The 15,835-nt window shown below is 43.5% G+C and overlaps 1 protein-coding gene across 10 annotated transcripts in view; it reads right to left on the minus strand.

The window, feature by feature from the left end:
* The window catches only part of Fn1 (fibronectin 1), a 67,559-nt gene that overhangs the window by 10,322 nt on the left and 41,402 nt on the right, over positions 1-15,835 (minus strand). For 2 of the 10 annotated variants that reach the window (XM_029481505.1, XM_029481502.1), the window contains 14 exons: positions 15,416-15,505; positions 13,905-14,174; positions 12,464-12,580; positions 11,183-11,347; positions 10,304-10,459; positions 9,384-9,497; positions 8,063-8,332; positions 6,718-6,905; positions 5,586-5,673; positions 4,471-4,647; positions 3,780-3,869; positions 3,388-3,567; positions 2,540-2,629; positions 1,447-1,913 (listed from right to left, as the gene is read on the minus strand). In XM_029481505.1, coding sequence (XP_029337365.1) covers positions 1,447-1,913; positions 2,540-2,629; positions 3,388-3,567; positions 3,780-3,869; positions 4,471-4,647; positions 5,586-5,673; positions 6,718-6,905; positions 8,063-8,332; positions 9,384-9,497; positions 10,304-10,459; positions 11,183-11,347; positions 12,464-12,580; positions 13,905-14,174; positions 15,416-15,505 — 2,462 coding nt within the window. The remainder of the gene's footprint in view (positions 1-1,446; positions 1,914-2,539; positions 2,630-3,387; positions 3,568-3,779; positions 3,870-4,470; positions 4,648-5,585; positions 5,674-6,717; positions 6,906-8,062; positions 8,333-9,383; positions 9,498-10,303; positions 10,460-11,182; positions 11,348-12,463; positions 12,581-13,904; positions 14,175-15,415; positions 15,506-15,835) is intronic. The other 8 variants (XM_021150878.1, XM_029481519.1, XM_021150136.1 and 5 more) reach the window with 5 other exon arrangements.

The raw sequence follows: 15,835 nt of genomic DNA on the forward strand, positions 1-15,835 counted from the left end.
AGCTTCCTTAGTCTATGAGCAATCCCCCACTCCCATTTAAAAACAGACGAAGGGAGAGAACAGGGTTGAACAGGACTCCCACCCAGTCAAGATGAGATAGTAAATGAGTGCAAAGAACCATCGTTTCAAGACTGGGGAGATGGCTCAGTGGTTAAGAGCACTAAATGCTCTGCCAGAGGACCTGGGTTCAATTCCCAGCACCCACATGGCAGCTCACAATTATCTATCTGTAACTCCAGTTCCAGAGCTTCTGACATCCTCACCCTGACATACATGCAGACAAAACACCAATGTACATAAAAAAATATTAAAAGAGTAACTTAAAAAAAAAAAAAAGAACCATCATTTCTGCTAGATTTTTCTACCTAGGTGTTCCACAATTCCCAGAAACCCTCAGCTATCCCAGCCTCCTCTGAATCCTGTGGCCACTAGAACTCCTGGAAAAAAAGCCCTCTTCATAAACCTGAGTGCCACAGACAGACAGCATGTGCCATGCAAGGTGCCAACACAGTAGAACTTGGGTTTTCCTAAAATACTGGCACATCCCCAGACTAAAGTTTCTAAGCTAATAAATGTCCTAGGGTACAGTCAATTTTAAGATTTCTGCCACTTTCTAAAAATAACACAATAAAAATTGATTCTAGCACCTGTGGGACAAATTAAAGAAGAGAGTTTTGGAGAATCGATCTCTCATAACAGCTGGTCCCCAACGGTTCACCTCGTCTTCCTAGACACGTAACAGCGTGCCTCTTCAAGGACAGATGCCAAAGGTGGCATTTCAAACTTCATATAAATGACTTTTCCTCTACTTCCTAAGATAATTGTTTTATCCGTCTCACTAAGTAGTCTCCAGTGTATGAGAATAATAAAAAGAATTTCGTTTTCTCTACTGCGTGACGCTCAGTGATGCTCTCTGAGTCAAACAACCTCTAGTCAGAGTCGTAGCTTCTGCCCTGGGAAGGTGGGTGTACTGGCTGGTGTTATGTGCCAACTTGACACAGGCTGGGGTTATCACAGAGAAAGGAGCTTCAGTTGGGGAGATGCCTCCACGAGATCCAGCTGTGGGGCATTTTCTCAATTAGTGAGTGATCAAGGGGGAAAGGCCCCTTGTGGGTGGAACCATCTCTGGGCTGGTAGTCTTGGGTTCTATAAGAGAGCAGGCCGAGCAAGCCAGGGGAAGCCAGCCAGTAAGAACATCCCTCCGTGGCTTCTGCATCAGCTCCTGCTTCCTGACCTGCTTGAGTTCCAGTCCTGACTTCCTTTGGTGATGAACAGCAGTATGGAAGTGTAAGCTGAATAAACCCTTTCCTCTCCAATTTGCTTCTTGGTCAATGTTTGTGCAGGAGTAGAAACCCTGACTAAGACAGTGGCCATCAGACATGAAGCTGTGGTTGTTTCTGAAGACACAGTTACATAGAGAGACAATTTGCAAGGGCTGTCATGTACCTGTAAGGGCTCTTCGTCGGTGCCAACAGGTTGGCATGAAATGATGTACTCAGAACTCTCCTGGAACGGCGTCCAAGAGATGGTTGTCTGAGAGAGAGCTTCCTGTCCTGTAGAGGCATTTGGATTGAGCCCCGGAACATGAGGATAGAGGTGGTAGTCTACGTCTCCCCTGGGAACATGACCGATTTGGACCTCCTCATCTACATTCGGCAGGTATGGTCTTGGCCTAAGCCTGACGGGGGTGGCCGCAGTGGGTGGCGTTGTCCGCCTAAAGCCATGTTCCTCAAAGATCATTTGTTGCCCAACACTGGGTTGCTGGTGGGTTGTGCCAGGAAGCTGAATACCATTTTCGGTGTCATACCCAGGGTTGGTGATGAAGGGGGTCTTTTGAACTGTGGAGGGAACATCCAAGATCTCTGGTCCATGAAGATTGGGGTGTGGAAGGGTAACCAGTTGGGGAAGCTCGTCTAGCCAAGAGAGGTTAGAGCCAAAAAAGCAAAGCGCAAAAGTTAAGCTCGAAGAAGAAGCAACCAATCACTGTCAACCCAGGCAACAACTGTATATCAACCCGATCAGTGCTCCCACACAACCAGCGGTTCTCAGATCACAAAACACTCTTAGAGAAAGAAATCGTGATTTTTTTTTTCACAGATTTCTTTATAGTTCAGACAGGAAAAAAAAAAGTTAGTATGAATTCTCATACAGACAAAGCTTTGAACCGCTGAGTCCCACAGAAAGCCATCTCTGCTCCAATTAAGGCTTTGCAACGAACTGAAATGTTTGAAGTTCAGAAATCAAATAATAAATAAATCAACCCAAATCAGAAAGGTTTTACTCCCACCATTAAAAAGCTTCCCCTCCCCCTTCTAATTCAAACTATCTAGTTTGACTCGCTGCAAGGTAAACGAAGCTTAAGGTTGTAGAAAAAGAAATAAATCAGACATTTTTAGAGCATGTTAGGTGATTCCTGTCAAAGAGTACAATATATAAGCCATTCTGCTAGGAAAATAAAAAAATCCGTGAGAGATGTGTGATGTGTGGAAATGTAGAGAACTTCACCCTGCAAAGCAACCACTGGTTATGAGTCTTTTACCTGTCTTTTTCCTCCCAATCAGGGGCTCACTCTTCTGATTGTTCTTCAGGGCAATGACATAGATGGTGTACTCGGTTCCTGGCTCCAGACCTGATGGGAAACACGGCCGTTTCACTTACGTTGGCAGGCACGGCCAGTGATTGGCTCAGCAGAGGCGGCTGGGGAGCAGGCATTCCTGCCAGCTGCCTGTGAAGTCTTAAGGTCAGCTTCGCTCCTTGTTTATCTACTCTGCGCACCCCAGAGCCCCTTGGCTAGTTAATCATCTTACAGCCACAGCTGATACTTGAATGAGCAGTTTCATGGTAACCTTTCTAGAGGATTCTTTCAGCCTGTAGATAAACTATCTATACTGTGGGCCGGCAATGAGATATATATTTGGGAGAGATCATCAGAGACTTCAGACTTCTATTTAGGTCTAATCTCGGACAGCTGTCAGTGACAGAGCAAAAATGAGGATGTCTTCTGCTTAAGTCTTCCCATATCAGACTCTTATTTTCTTCTTCAATAAATGCAACAAAGAAGCCGTGATCTCCTGATATCTGTGTGTTTTAGAGACTTCAACATCCAGGAGAATCTATACATACAATTTATCTGGGGGGGGGGATGGGAGGAAATAATGAAGAATTTACACCAGAGTGTAATACATCATAGCTGTGTCATAGGACAGCACAGAAATTGCATGCTCAGTCATTCATACCACTTGAGAAGACTACTGTCCCTAAAGAGAAGAACATCTAAAGTGCTGGGCCCCTCATTCTCATAGCATCAAAGACACAACTGGGGAGTATTATGGATTTGGGGCATCTATGATTAAGGGGGGAAAAAAAATCACAGTGTGGAAGCAATACCAGTAATGGTGGCCTCCGTGATACCAGGGCGGGGCCGAGGGACCACTTCTCTGGGAGGGGATCCAGGCTTCTCATACTTGATAATGTAGCCAGTAATCCTGGCACGGGGCGCCTGCCATGACACCAGCAAGGAGTTGGGTGTGGTGGTCAGGAACCGCAGGTTGGATGGTGCATCGATGGCTGAAAGGCAAGCAAAGTGACACCTTAGAAAAATGAATGGCCATTCTCACAGTTGAGCCCAGCCCTAGCGAACAGAGGAGGAGAGAGAGAATCGGAGAGTCCCGGGAGTCAGAACATGGAAATTCCAGCTCCCTAACTGTTTCTAAAGTTGACGCGGCTGATTACAATAGGCAGCAGCTGACACTTCCTTCCTCCATAGAAAGCATAGTTACCGGTGGAGGCATCGATGATCACGGGCGAGCTCCGGGCATTGTCGTTCAGAGTGTACAGGTGGATCTTGTAGTCAGTGCCTGGCTGTAAACCTGGAAGTTAAAAAGACACCTGTTTAATCCACTCTTACTTTACTAGGCGAGTTCTCGTGCTTGCCTACAGTTTCCTTGACTCCTATACCATGGCAGAAGCAGTTACAGGGAAGAGTAAAGGGCTTCACGGGGTGGACAGGTCACTACTAATGAAAAACACATCTCAAAAGCACCTCACTTATGTCCCAATACTGAATCGTCTCTGATTACAGTTTCCGTTTTTATTATACATAATGCTGTTTGTAATTATAAATTTCATTTTGCCTTTTAAAATCTAGACATGCTAATTTTACTATTTTATATCTTTATGTTCTCTATATTAACTTTAAAAAAAAATAGGGTTTCACTATGTCTACTCTCAAAATCACATCCTCCTGCCTCAGACTCCTGCCTATGACTACAGTGTGCAGATTTTCATTAGACAATAATAAATCAGCGTTTATAAAACAACAAATTCAATGAATGAGATTTATAGGTCAGCAAACATCAGGAAGTCAACAGATCATGGAATGGCGCTCACATTCTCAATACTAGACCAGACTATCTAACGAGCCAGGTTATCCTGCAGGGGCGCATACAGGCAGACCACGAGTGCACTGACCTGTAATGGTGTAGCTTCTGACATCCGGGCTGATGGTCCTCTGGACTGGGGTCTGGCCATTAGCTGGGATGGCATCGACTTGGAAGCCAGTGATTGTCTCTGTCTTCGTTCTCCAGCTAATAGTGATGGTGGTCTCTGTAGCGTCCGTCACACGGGCCCTTCTTGGAGGGCTAACATCTGTGTAGGAGCAGAGCCAGAGATTAAAGCCCGCTTGGCTCATACAGGTAAGGTTTGGATATTTTAAAAAGAGTCCTCATTATGCAAATACATCCACTTCAGGAAATACACTGAAAAGTAATGTGAAGGTTACAGAAAGATGGGTTAACGGTATTGAGGAAATATGGAAATGTTCACTAAACAGAAAAGCTTTCTAAATACTACAGTGGTGCCCAGGGTTGACTCTCTAGTGTCTAGAGCCATGTCAAACAAGTGTGACAATGATTACTTTACTAATATGTAAGAATGTATGGTAGGGGGCTGGTGAGATGGCTCAGTGGGTAAGAGCACCCGACTGCTCTTCCGAAGGTCCAGAGTTCAAATCCCAGCAACCACATGGTGGCTCACAACCATCCGTAACGAGATCTGGCGCCCTCTTCTGGAGTGTCTGAAGACAGCTACAGTGTACTTACATATAATAAATAAATAAATCTTTAAAAAAAAAAAAAGAATGTCTGGTAGGAATTATAACACAGACAATTAGTAATAACGTCTGTCTGGGGGACTAATCTTCGGTCATTTCTATAAGGCTTCATGTGTTAATCATTCCATAGGTGATGAAACATCCACAGACTAGACCACAGATCTAATTTAGCCCCACATTCCCTATGGTGGAAGACAGTTCATCTTCCCCACACTGAACCCTACGAATACAGACCCTCACCAGTACCGCATAAGCCAGCTGTGAGTTTTAACCCAACAGCACCAACACAACACAGTGAAGTGATTCCATTTTGTTTCAGCAGGTCATTTCCTGGATGGATTCCCGAAACAACAAGCTATTCTATCAACTTCCAAATTCTATTGCTAAGTCAGTGGTTTAAATGTAAAGATCTTTTCTTTTGACTTCCACTCAGGGTCGGTCAGTATTAAAACATGTTACTCATCGGATTACTCACTCTCCAGTGTTGTGATGACACCCTGAGCTGGTCTGCTTGTCAATGTGTCCTTGAGAGCATAGACACTGACTTCGTATTTGGTGGCCACCTGGAAACAAAGGTACCAGAAACTTTGGCAATAGTGTTGCGTGATGCCTGGAGTTCTTACCAAAGCATTAGAGAAATGCGGTGATTATAAAAGACCATCTGCATAGCCCAGCAAACCCCAATCCTCCAGGTTCCCAGAGCAACTTCACTGTTACCTATGATAGGTAATACATTTACATTTAAATTAAGTGAATTTTAAAATGTTCTCAGGGGTTAAGTCCACAATCCACAAGTAGCAGCAAAAAAAGAATAAGAAAGAAATCAGTATTAGCCTTTTTTTCGCCTTTATGATCTGACAGGTATAAATCAGGTTTTGCTTTTTCCTGATCACAAAAAAAGCAAGAGAAAGCTTCTATTCTATGACCTATCTTCTGCTACTTCCCTAGGAATTGGTCCTGTGTTAAGATATGCATTAAGCCCTTATTGGATCCTAGCTAATTTCTGCATGGCTAGAAAAAGTTTTAAATATTATTTGCTTGCTTGTTTGAGGCAGGGTCTCTTTGTGTATCTCTGGCTGTCCTGGAACTCATTCTGTAGGCCAGGCTGGGCTCGAACTCAGAAATCCGCCTGCTTATTCTGCCTCCCAAGATTAAAGCACAGCTGGCTGATTGTCAAATGTTTTAATGGGGGTAGTGTCAAGTTAGGCTGGTAGTAACTGGAGAATGCGTCTTGCCAGGGAAGCATCACTCATAAAAGCCAAAAACTCAGCCAGAGTGGAGATATATATATATATATATATATATATATATATATATATATATATATATATTGCTCCCCTACAGAATACTACTTCTTTTAAATAAGTGGAATACTTCTGTCAAAGACCTGCACAAAATCCAAAGCTATTTACACCATTCTAATTCAATAGTCATCTTAGGGTATCTAGACAATCCTAGGTCTACATAAAAGAATTCTATTGTACACGTTTGTGACAAACCTATTTGATGGTAGAAGCAAAGAGCATTAGGTTTATCATGAGATTGCACCTATGAACTCTATGAAATAACTCACTGCCTTACTCTGTAGAGGGAAGCGCAGTTCTTACCATGAGTCCTGACACAATCACCGATGAGCTGTCTGGAGAAAGGTTGATTTCTTTCATTGGTCCTGTCTTCTCTTTCGGGTTCACCCGCACCCGGTAGCCAGTGAGCTGAACATTGGGTGCTATCCACTGGGCAGTAAAGCTGGTGGGTGTCACCTGACTGAACTTCAGGTTGGTGGGCGCAGGAATGGCTGTCAGGATGGTCATTGGTTAAAAGGTTATCTTATAGGGAACGAGGAACGGGGAAAGAAAGCAAACTTTAAGAAGGAGGATGGATGGTCCTCGTAGGGACTGGTGGACTCCCTGGCCCAGGAGAGTCAGCGCAAACAAGTAATAAAAACGAGAGGAGTATTTTATACCAGCAACTCTCAGAACCACTGGAAACATCTGCATAAACGGCAGGCTTCCGAGAGACTTTGGGTCTTATCTCCCTACCCTACCCCTTTAGAAGCCAAGAGTTGAATTCCCTTATTAGTCATTAGAATTGATTTTTTTTTCATTTGTATGAAAAAGATGAGCAATGGCCCCTTTTTCTATATAAATTATCTTTGCACAGGAAACAATTTCACAGACTATTCCATCCTAGAGATAGAATTGTTTTTATTTGTCTCTTTCATTTGGACCCCACGGCAGATAGCACTGCTAAATTTGAAGTATTCTCTGCGGCGCAGCATAAGAAGAAAATTGGTTTACAACAGAGGCAGGAGAGAGAAGCAGAGAGCAGTTCCACAGACTGTCACCTCTGTATGCTTTGAGCATTCCAATCTTGCTCCAGAAGTAAAAGCATAAGAGGATGGTAAGAAGCACTGGTCCTAATGACTCTGTCCTGTGCGTCTGCATCGTCATCCTTTAAGCAAATGAAGGCCCAGCACAGGAGAGCTAGCCAGGGGAGGTCTTACCCATGTGTTCTTTGATCATGTTGCAAGGAAATGCCTGGCTTAGAGGGTCAATTCTCAGAGTAAGCTCTATGATTCTAGACTTCTTTCCTCCATGTGTGGAGAGGGAGGGTCACCACAGAGGTGTCTTACTTAGGAAACAATCCATAATTTAGTATCTTCAAATGTCTTACTTTATAATCTTTAAATATTTATATATTTAATATGTTTGCACATCTATGCTTAGCTACTTTAAATTTCTCTTTCCTAGACTTAGTTACCTAAGCATTACCTGACTTTCATTGTTCACTACCATTCCTTGTTGAAGAGGGCCTTTCTTTCCTAAGAGTTTGAGGGCATTTTTCTACTCTCCCTTACATGGGATTCAATAGCCCAGTAAAATATAACGCCAGCAAGGCATAAAGCCACTGTTCCCAGAAGCACCCGGGCGGTGGGTGCGGTTAACGATATACCTGTGGACTGGATTCCAATCAGGGGCTGGCTCTCCATATCATCGTGCAAGGCAACCACACTGACTGTGTACTCAGACCCCGGCCTGAGGCCCTGCAGCTCTGCAGTGTCGTCTTCACCATCAGGTGCAGGGAAAAGCTCCCGGATTCCATCCTCAGGGCTCGAGTAGGTCACCCTGTACCTGGAAACTTGCCCCTGTGGGCTTTCCCAAGCAATTTTGATGGAATCGACATCCACATCAGTGAATGCCAGTCCTTTAGGGCGATCAATGTCTGTTAGGCAAATTAATGGTAAGAGGTTATGTGAAAAGCAAGTTGTGAAACAAGCATATTTCCATACCATGCAAAGCAGTTCTGCTGATAACCATTGTCTTTGATGAATTAAGTTCCAATTATCACACTATTAAAACAGAAAGTTACTTGACATCTGCTTAAAAGGCTTTTTTTTTTTTTTTTGAGGTTTAGCGTATGCAGTGTCACGTTGCTTATTAAGACACAAGTGGGTGTGAGGTATGTAGACACCCTGAAGAAAAAAATCTCCACCAAGGAAATTTATTTATATCAATTTAAAGATATTCTAGATTTGATTCTGCAATGTGATGTTAGTCTCAAGGACCTGGATTCTCTATATCTTGGAAATGGTAAAGTTGATTTTTTTTCCTCAAGTCATAATTTGTCTTAGGTTCTTCTTTTCCCCCTCTCTTAAGTCTTTATATTTAAAAAGGCTGACCCTGGGCTGGAGAGATGGCTCAGTGGTTACGAGCACTGACTGCTCTTCCAGAGGTCCTCAGTTCAATTCCTAGCAACCACATGGTGGCTCACAATCATCTGTAATGGGATCCGATGCCCTCTTCTGGTGTGTCTGAAGACAGTGACAGTGTACTCATATAGATGAAATAAATAAAATCTTTAAAAAAGAAAAAAAAAAAAAAAAACAAGGCTGACCCAGCCACAGTCCTTCAACCATAATCACTTCTTGGGGCATACTACAGTCAACATTACCATCCAGTCATAGAAAAAGTAGGTCCTGGAGAGATATTTCATAGATTTGCTAAAAGCAAATAAGATTTTGCTGAGGCTGTTTAAGCGAAGGAGATTCAAAGCACAGCAGCCATTGATGGCAACACTACAGTGATTTTTCCTGCAAGCTCGCTTTGGCGCCGAGAAGAAAAAAATGTTGGCCAAGGGCTCATCTCAAGATATGAACCAGCTGACACATCGCCTTTCCCTGTCTGTATACAATGGCACAAGATGTGCGGTGGGCATCGAGACACCTGAGGACAACATGACTTTGGAAGTAGAAAACCAAGCATTGGTTACGTACTGGTCACTGCAGTTTGAACCAGGGGCTGGCTTTCTCCGTTCCGGTTCTGAGCATAAACACTAACCACGTACTCCACGGTGGGTTGCAAACCTTCAATGGTCATCTCTGTTTGATCTGAAAAGGAGGGAGAAGCAATTGCAGGTCTATAGAGCCACCCAAGCCACTCCTAAGAGCGCAATGAGAAGCAGATGCTGAGCCTACCCTTTTCATTTGCAGAATAACCATGAAACAAACACCCATTTCACTTGGGAAAGTCAGGTGCCTGTTTCCTCTCGGAAAAACTTGTTCACTGGTAACAAAACTGGGGCTGGGAAGCACGGCTTAGTTGGTAGAATGCTGTTCCCATGAACAAACCCAGGCTTAGATAGCCAAGCGGCACAGTACACTGTGTGCCTATCTATAGTTCTAGCACTCAGGAGATACAGACAACAAGATCAGAAGTTTAACGTCATCCTTGCCTATGTAATGCCGTCAAGGCCAGCACAGACTTCATGAGATCCCATCTCAAAACAAAATTTAGCATACTGCAGTAAAATCATATTCAAGGATAAGCTTTACAGCTTCACATGATGCCCTTTTTATTCTTGAAAAAAAAAGAAAGAAATGAAAATTGGTCTTAAGAAACTGGCTTGAGATCTTACAAGCCATTTCATATAAGAACATCAGATCTACAAGGATCTGTAACATCAGTATATCCTTCTCTTCCTAGTGAGTGACTAAGGATTTAAATAGTCCCTATTACTACACAAGACAGTATAAAAAAAATAAAACCTGAGATACACGGATACCAATACTGAGCTGGCACCAGTCTATGAATGGGAGCAGCATACACACATCACATAGGACACTCACTTCAAATGGCAACTTCTGAGATCCTACCGTGTTTCTCTTGCTAGGTGTGGACTTCTGGTTATCCTTACCTGGACTGGCAGTTTTAGTTTTTGATGGTCCTAGGCCATTTTTGGGAGTGGTGGTCACTCTGTAGCCCGTCACAGGAGAAGTTGAAGGCAGCCACCTGACACTGATGCTGTTGTCCTGGACATCTGTCACCTGCATCTGGGACGGCTTGTCAATTTCTGTAAGTACAAAGGAAAGCAGTGATGTCCCAGTGTGGGGGCAGGCCTGGACAAGCCCTGGCCTTTAGTTCTAGTGTGTATGCAAATGATCTTTTGCTTCTATTAATGTATTGCAAATGTTTCTTTTGACAAGAATAAAGGGTGTTAGCTTGAAGAAGGGAAGCCATGCATCCAGACACTATTACAACTATTTACAACCTGATTCTTTCATTCCACAAACAAAATCCTACATCTCAGGCAGGCCTTTGTCTCCTAATAGTCAACCCATCCATTCATTTTCTGCAGGTATTTATGAACAAACACTCTCTGCCTTATGTCTAATGTAGATACATAGCTGTAGCGGTTAAAAACACAGATAAAAATGTCTGCTCTTGGGGTCTTCTTTGTACATTTGTCTCTCAAGACTCTATTACTTGAAGGTGTTGTTAGCTACAGGCTTTTGTACACAGAGAAACCCTGTCTCAAAAAAAAAAAACAAAACAAAAAAAAAAGAAAAAGAAATCAGGGTCAAGGGTGTAGTTCAGTGGTACAGCATATATATGTGTGTGTGTGTGTGTGTGTGTGTGTGTGTGTGTGTGTGTGTGTGAGATGCTGGGTTTGGTCCCCAGCACCACACAAAACTAAAGGAAAATCAACTGTGCAGTGAAGACAATACCTTGGACGAATACAGGGATAACCATCGTCATAAATAACGCCGTGTTACCCCAGAAGAGAAATTTGTACCTGTTTTATAATTGATGGAAACTGGCTTGCTGCTGGCTGGACTGTCCCCACGGCCAGTGACAGCATACAGGGTGATGGTGTAGTCTGCTCCTGGTTTAATGTTGTTGATGGTGGCTGTGGACTTGCTTCCGGGCACAGTGAACTCCTGGACAGGGCTATTTCCTCCTGTACGAAAGGAGTTAGCATAGAATTTGAGGAGCTAGGAGTTACTCCAATATTATTAACACATCGAAAGCGGTGTGTAAGTCACTGCAGCTTGCTGGTTCCGTCATAAGGAGTGGCCGCTTTAACCCAACCTGACAGACAAGTGTATTTACGTGGGTAGGAAGCCCTGAGAAGTATATAAAAACCAGGAGAACTCTCAAGCTAATGTCATTTTAACATCCCTGGGTTAAAATGTCACTGAGTTGCAGATTAACAGGCAAAAGGTGAAGAAATCCCCAGAAATGAGCTCCCTGGCTGATAATAAATACCAAGCAGTCAGCTCTGAAACCATGTCCATAGAAGCAACAGTAAGCAGACTCGGTAGGTTGTATTTATACTTATTTGTTGGATGCACATGCACTCTGTGTGTGTGTGTGTGTGTGTGTGTGTGTGTGTGTGTGTAACAGTAAGACAAAGAAGCCAAAAAACTGAGAGGGACTGGAGCGAGAGGGGTGTGGGATGGTTTGGAAGAGGAAAGGGAAGGAGGAAATCATGTAATTATATTTAATTAATTGTTTAAATTAAATAGAAAAGGGGGACAAGAATGTGGCTCACTCAACCTAAAATGGAATGAAGTCTTTACGAAAGCGTTAACAGAATATTTGTTAAATTTAGAGAACACTGAAAAGAAAGAATAGTAAGGATTACCAATGGTAATATTTGTGAATATATAAACTTTTTTCTCTCAGCGCTGCTTCCCACCCTAGCTGTATTCTATAAACCACCTTTGAACTTCATTACAATCAATTAAATGTAGCTCCCATGCATTTTTGGACAGAGGAAAGAAAGAAAGAAAGAAAGAAAGAAAGAAAGAAAGAAAGAAAGAAAGAGAGAGAGAGAGAGAGAGANAAAGAAAGAAAGAAAGAAAGAAAGAAAGAAAGAAAGAAAGAGAGAGAGAGAGAGAGAGAAAGAAAGAAAGAAAGAAAGAAAGAAAGAAAGAAAGAGAGAGAGAGGGGGGGGGTGGTTGGTTTTCTAAATGGGCCTGTTTGCATTTAATCCTGTTCCCACTGTCAGATTTCCAAGTTACCCACCCGAACCCTGATCCTCTAAGGGTGAAATGGCCCAAAATGAACAGACCTGTCTCTCCGTAGGTGATCCTGTAATAGCGCACAGAGACGGCAGGGGGTTCCCAACTGATTAGCAGGCTGGTGGGGGTGGAGGCAATGACCTCCAGATCTCTCGGAATATCAGAAACTAGGAAAAAAAAAAATCACAGGAAAATTTCACATCTATAACTTCCAAAGAAAGCTCAGGTTCCCTTTGTCCTTTCCCAGATAACGATTACACACATCCTCTTCAAACAAAAATCTAAATGCAACACTGAATTAGCAGAGTTAAATTTTATGGGGAGGTCAAGGGAAGGGGCTATGGAGACCATCCCAATTGTGAATTCTTTTTTCCTCAACACTCTCTTTGGAAAATAATTTAAATCACAGAAGTTATAAAAACTACAGCAGCACTCACCCGTGCACTTTTCTTTTTTCTTTTGGTTTTTGAACACAGGGTTTCTCTGTGTTAACAGCCCTGTCTGTCCTGGAACTCGCTTTGTAGACCAGGCTGGCCTGGAACTCACAGAGATCCCACCCCATGCACCCTTAACTGTGTGCTATTTGGAAATAGAGGTCACACACGTCCCTATTCACAGCTAAGCTACAGACTGTTCTGATAACAGGTCTCCCAATCATTGTCACTGAAAATATATCTATCTGTGCTTAAAGTCAAAATCTAGGGCTTGACTCACGCCACACAAAGCACTCCACCACTACACTACATCCACTGCACCCCTTTAAGAAACAGATGAGCCTCACTGAATTGCACAGGCTAACTTTGAACTCACAGTAGCCCAGGATGGCCTTCTTGCTCCAGCCTCCCAAGTAACTGGGATTACACATCTGTGCTACCAAGCCCAGCTAACAAAACAAAAATCATAGGTTTACAGTAACTTTGGTACCATATTATGGTTTTGTATGAAACCTTCTTAAAAACCAGTAAATATCCATGAATATCTCACAAGTCAAGGTGAAGTATCTTAGATAAGCTTGGGCTACAGAGCCAGTTCTGGGTCAGTCTGGGCTATGACGCTCTCTCAAAACATTATAAATAAGACTGACCAGCAAAAACACCAGAACATAGCTGAACCAGGTGACAATCTCTCAGAGAAAAAAAATATGTTTTTAGAGGGAGAAATGTTTGCCACACAGTCTATCACTGTCCTCTTTCCCTTTTTATTGAGATAAGGTCTTGTTGTGTAGCTCTGGCTAGTCTGGAACTCACTCTGTAGACCAAGCTGACCTCCTATCCAGAAATCCACCTGCCTCCGAGTGCTGGGATCAAAGGCCTGCATGCGTGCGTGCGTGCGTGCGTGCGTGCACCGCTGCGCCTGGCTCCATCACTGCTCTTTGTGTCTCCCGCCACCAGTGGTGCTGACTCGGATGGCATGAAGCTTTTTCACAGTCTACACCAAACCTATAAAGTCCACACCAAGGGATTTCTTTGCGGATTAAAAAAACAAAATTACCTGTGGCTTGCTGGCCAATCAGTGGTGGGCTCTCCTCTCTGCCATTAACAGCAATGATGCTGACAACGTACTCGGTGCCCGGATTAAGGTTGGTGAGGGTGATGGAATTCCGCGAGGGCGGCACTCGATCCTGCCTGGGTCTTCCCACAGAATGCTCAGGGTGATGGCGGATGATGTAGCCGGTGATGGGGGCCCGAGGAGCCACCCAGTGAACAGTGAATGAGTTGGCGGTGATATCAGAAGAATCAAAACCAGTTGGGGAATCGAGACCTGTTTTTCCCACCCAAGGAGGGGAGCAAAAGACAACAACCACGAGCTTAGACATCGAGGACGATGTGGGGAACGCAACTGACCCTGTTATACGGGACTGAGAGCTGACCGCAATCAGCTTACACAAGCATTTCTTTCTTTTTTTTCCTTTTTAAAAGTAATTGAAACAATATGTAAAATTATAGCCGATTTCTACATTATACCGAAACACTGATACTTCCGAGGGCTTCAGCGTTGTTCTGGGTAGCTTTATATCATCAACTTGACCCAAGCTAAAGTCATCTAAGAGGAAGGAATCGTTAATTAAGAAAATGCCTCTGTAAGATCTAGGCAAGCTTGTAGGGCTTTCTCTTTATTAGTGATTGACAGGGCAGGGCCCAGCCCACTGTGGGCAGGGCAGTGCCTTCTCTGGGCTCATGGTCCTGGATTCTATAAGAAACCAGGCTGAGCAGGTCATGGGAGAAGCCAGCCAGTAAGCAGCACTCCTCCATGGCCCCCGGGTGTGAGCTCCTGCCTCCAAGTTCCTGCCCTGCTTGAGTTCCTGTCCTGGCTTCCCTCAGTGATGGACTACAGTGTGGAAGTGTAAGCGGAATAAACCCTTCCCTCCCCATGATCATGCTATTGATCATGGTGTTTCCTCACAAACATCACAACAACCTTAACTAAGACAAGAACCCAGTGAAATTCACAAGGAAACCAGGGAACTCTATTGTTATGTTAAACAAAGTAACATTATTATGTTAAACAAAGCAATCCAGTCTCAGAAAGACAAAGTGGAGTTTTCTGGTACCTGGATCCTAGCTTTAATTTTTCATATGTGTGTATAGAGCATCTACATGTATGTGCAAAGCAAAGGTCCTGAAACTAGAAAAAGAAATGTGGGGAAAAAAGAAGATGCTTTAAGGGAGAGAGGGTGGAAAGTGAAAAGGATCATAGGATAGAGGTGACAAGATGACATGATAGTGAAAAAGGGGCTGTACATTACTACAGGGAGGAAGGGGACCAGGAAGAGTGACTGGGGGCAAGGAGAGGAACGGAAGAGGAAGATCAACAGAGCATGTGAAAATACCATGGCAAAAACCACTACTCTACAATAACTAAATAATTATTAATTAATTGTAGTAATTATTGTCGTCATTAATTAATAAAAAGTAATATACTAATGCCACGAAAGATGGAGATGCAACTATAGACTCAACCTATAGTTTTGTTGCTTAACGTTGGTAGCTATCGTGGCTCACCTGTTTTCTGCCTTCCCCGGAGAGGGATGCTCTCGTGTTGTTCGTAGACACTGGAGACACTGACTAAGTATTCAGTCCCAGGCAGGAGATCTGAAGAGGCAAGTGGGATTTGCTTTAAACTTGAGAGTATGAGAAAGCACACAGCACTCCCTGGGACTCCTTCATCTGATAAAACATCCAAGCGTTCAGTCCCATAGCCTACCTGTGGCTAAGTGAGTATGTCTGGACATAATCTGTAAATAAGGGCCACTCTGTCCTGTCTGTAAGCCCCAGCTCCACAGGTATAAATGGAACTCAGTCAAGTGTAAACACAGGGTGTTACTATCTCTCCCGTCCATTTGAAAGGGCATCTGTGAGGGCCACTGATGTAACTTTTGTGGGAGTCTACATTACCATCTACCCATCACAACAACCATATGA

The sequence above is a fragment of the Mus caroli genome, chromosome 1 (genome assembly GCF_900094665.2).
Source record: "Mus caroli chromosome 1, CAROLI_EIJ_v1.1, whole genome shotgun sequence".
Lineage (NCBI taxonomy): Eukaryota > Metazoa > Chordata > Mammalia > Rodentia > Muridae > Mus > Mus caroli.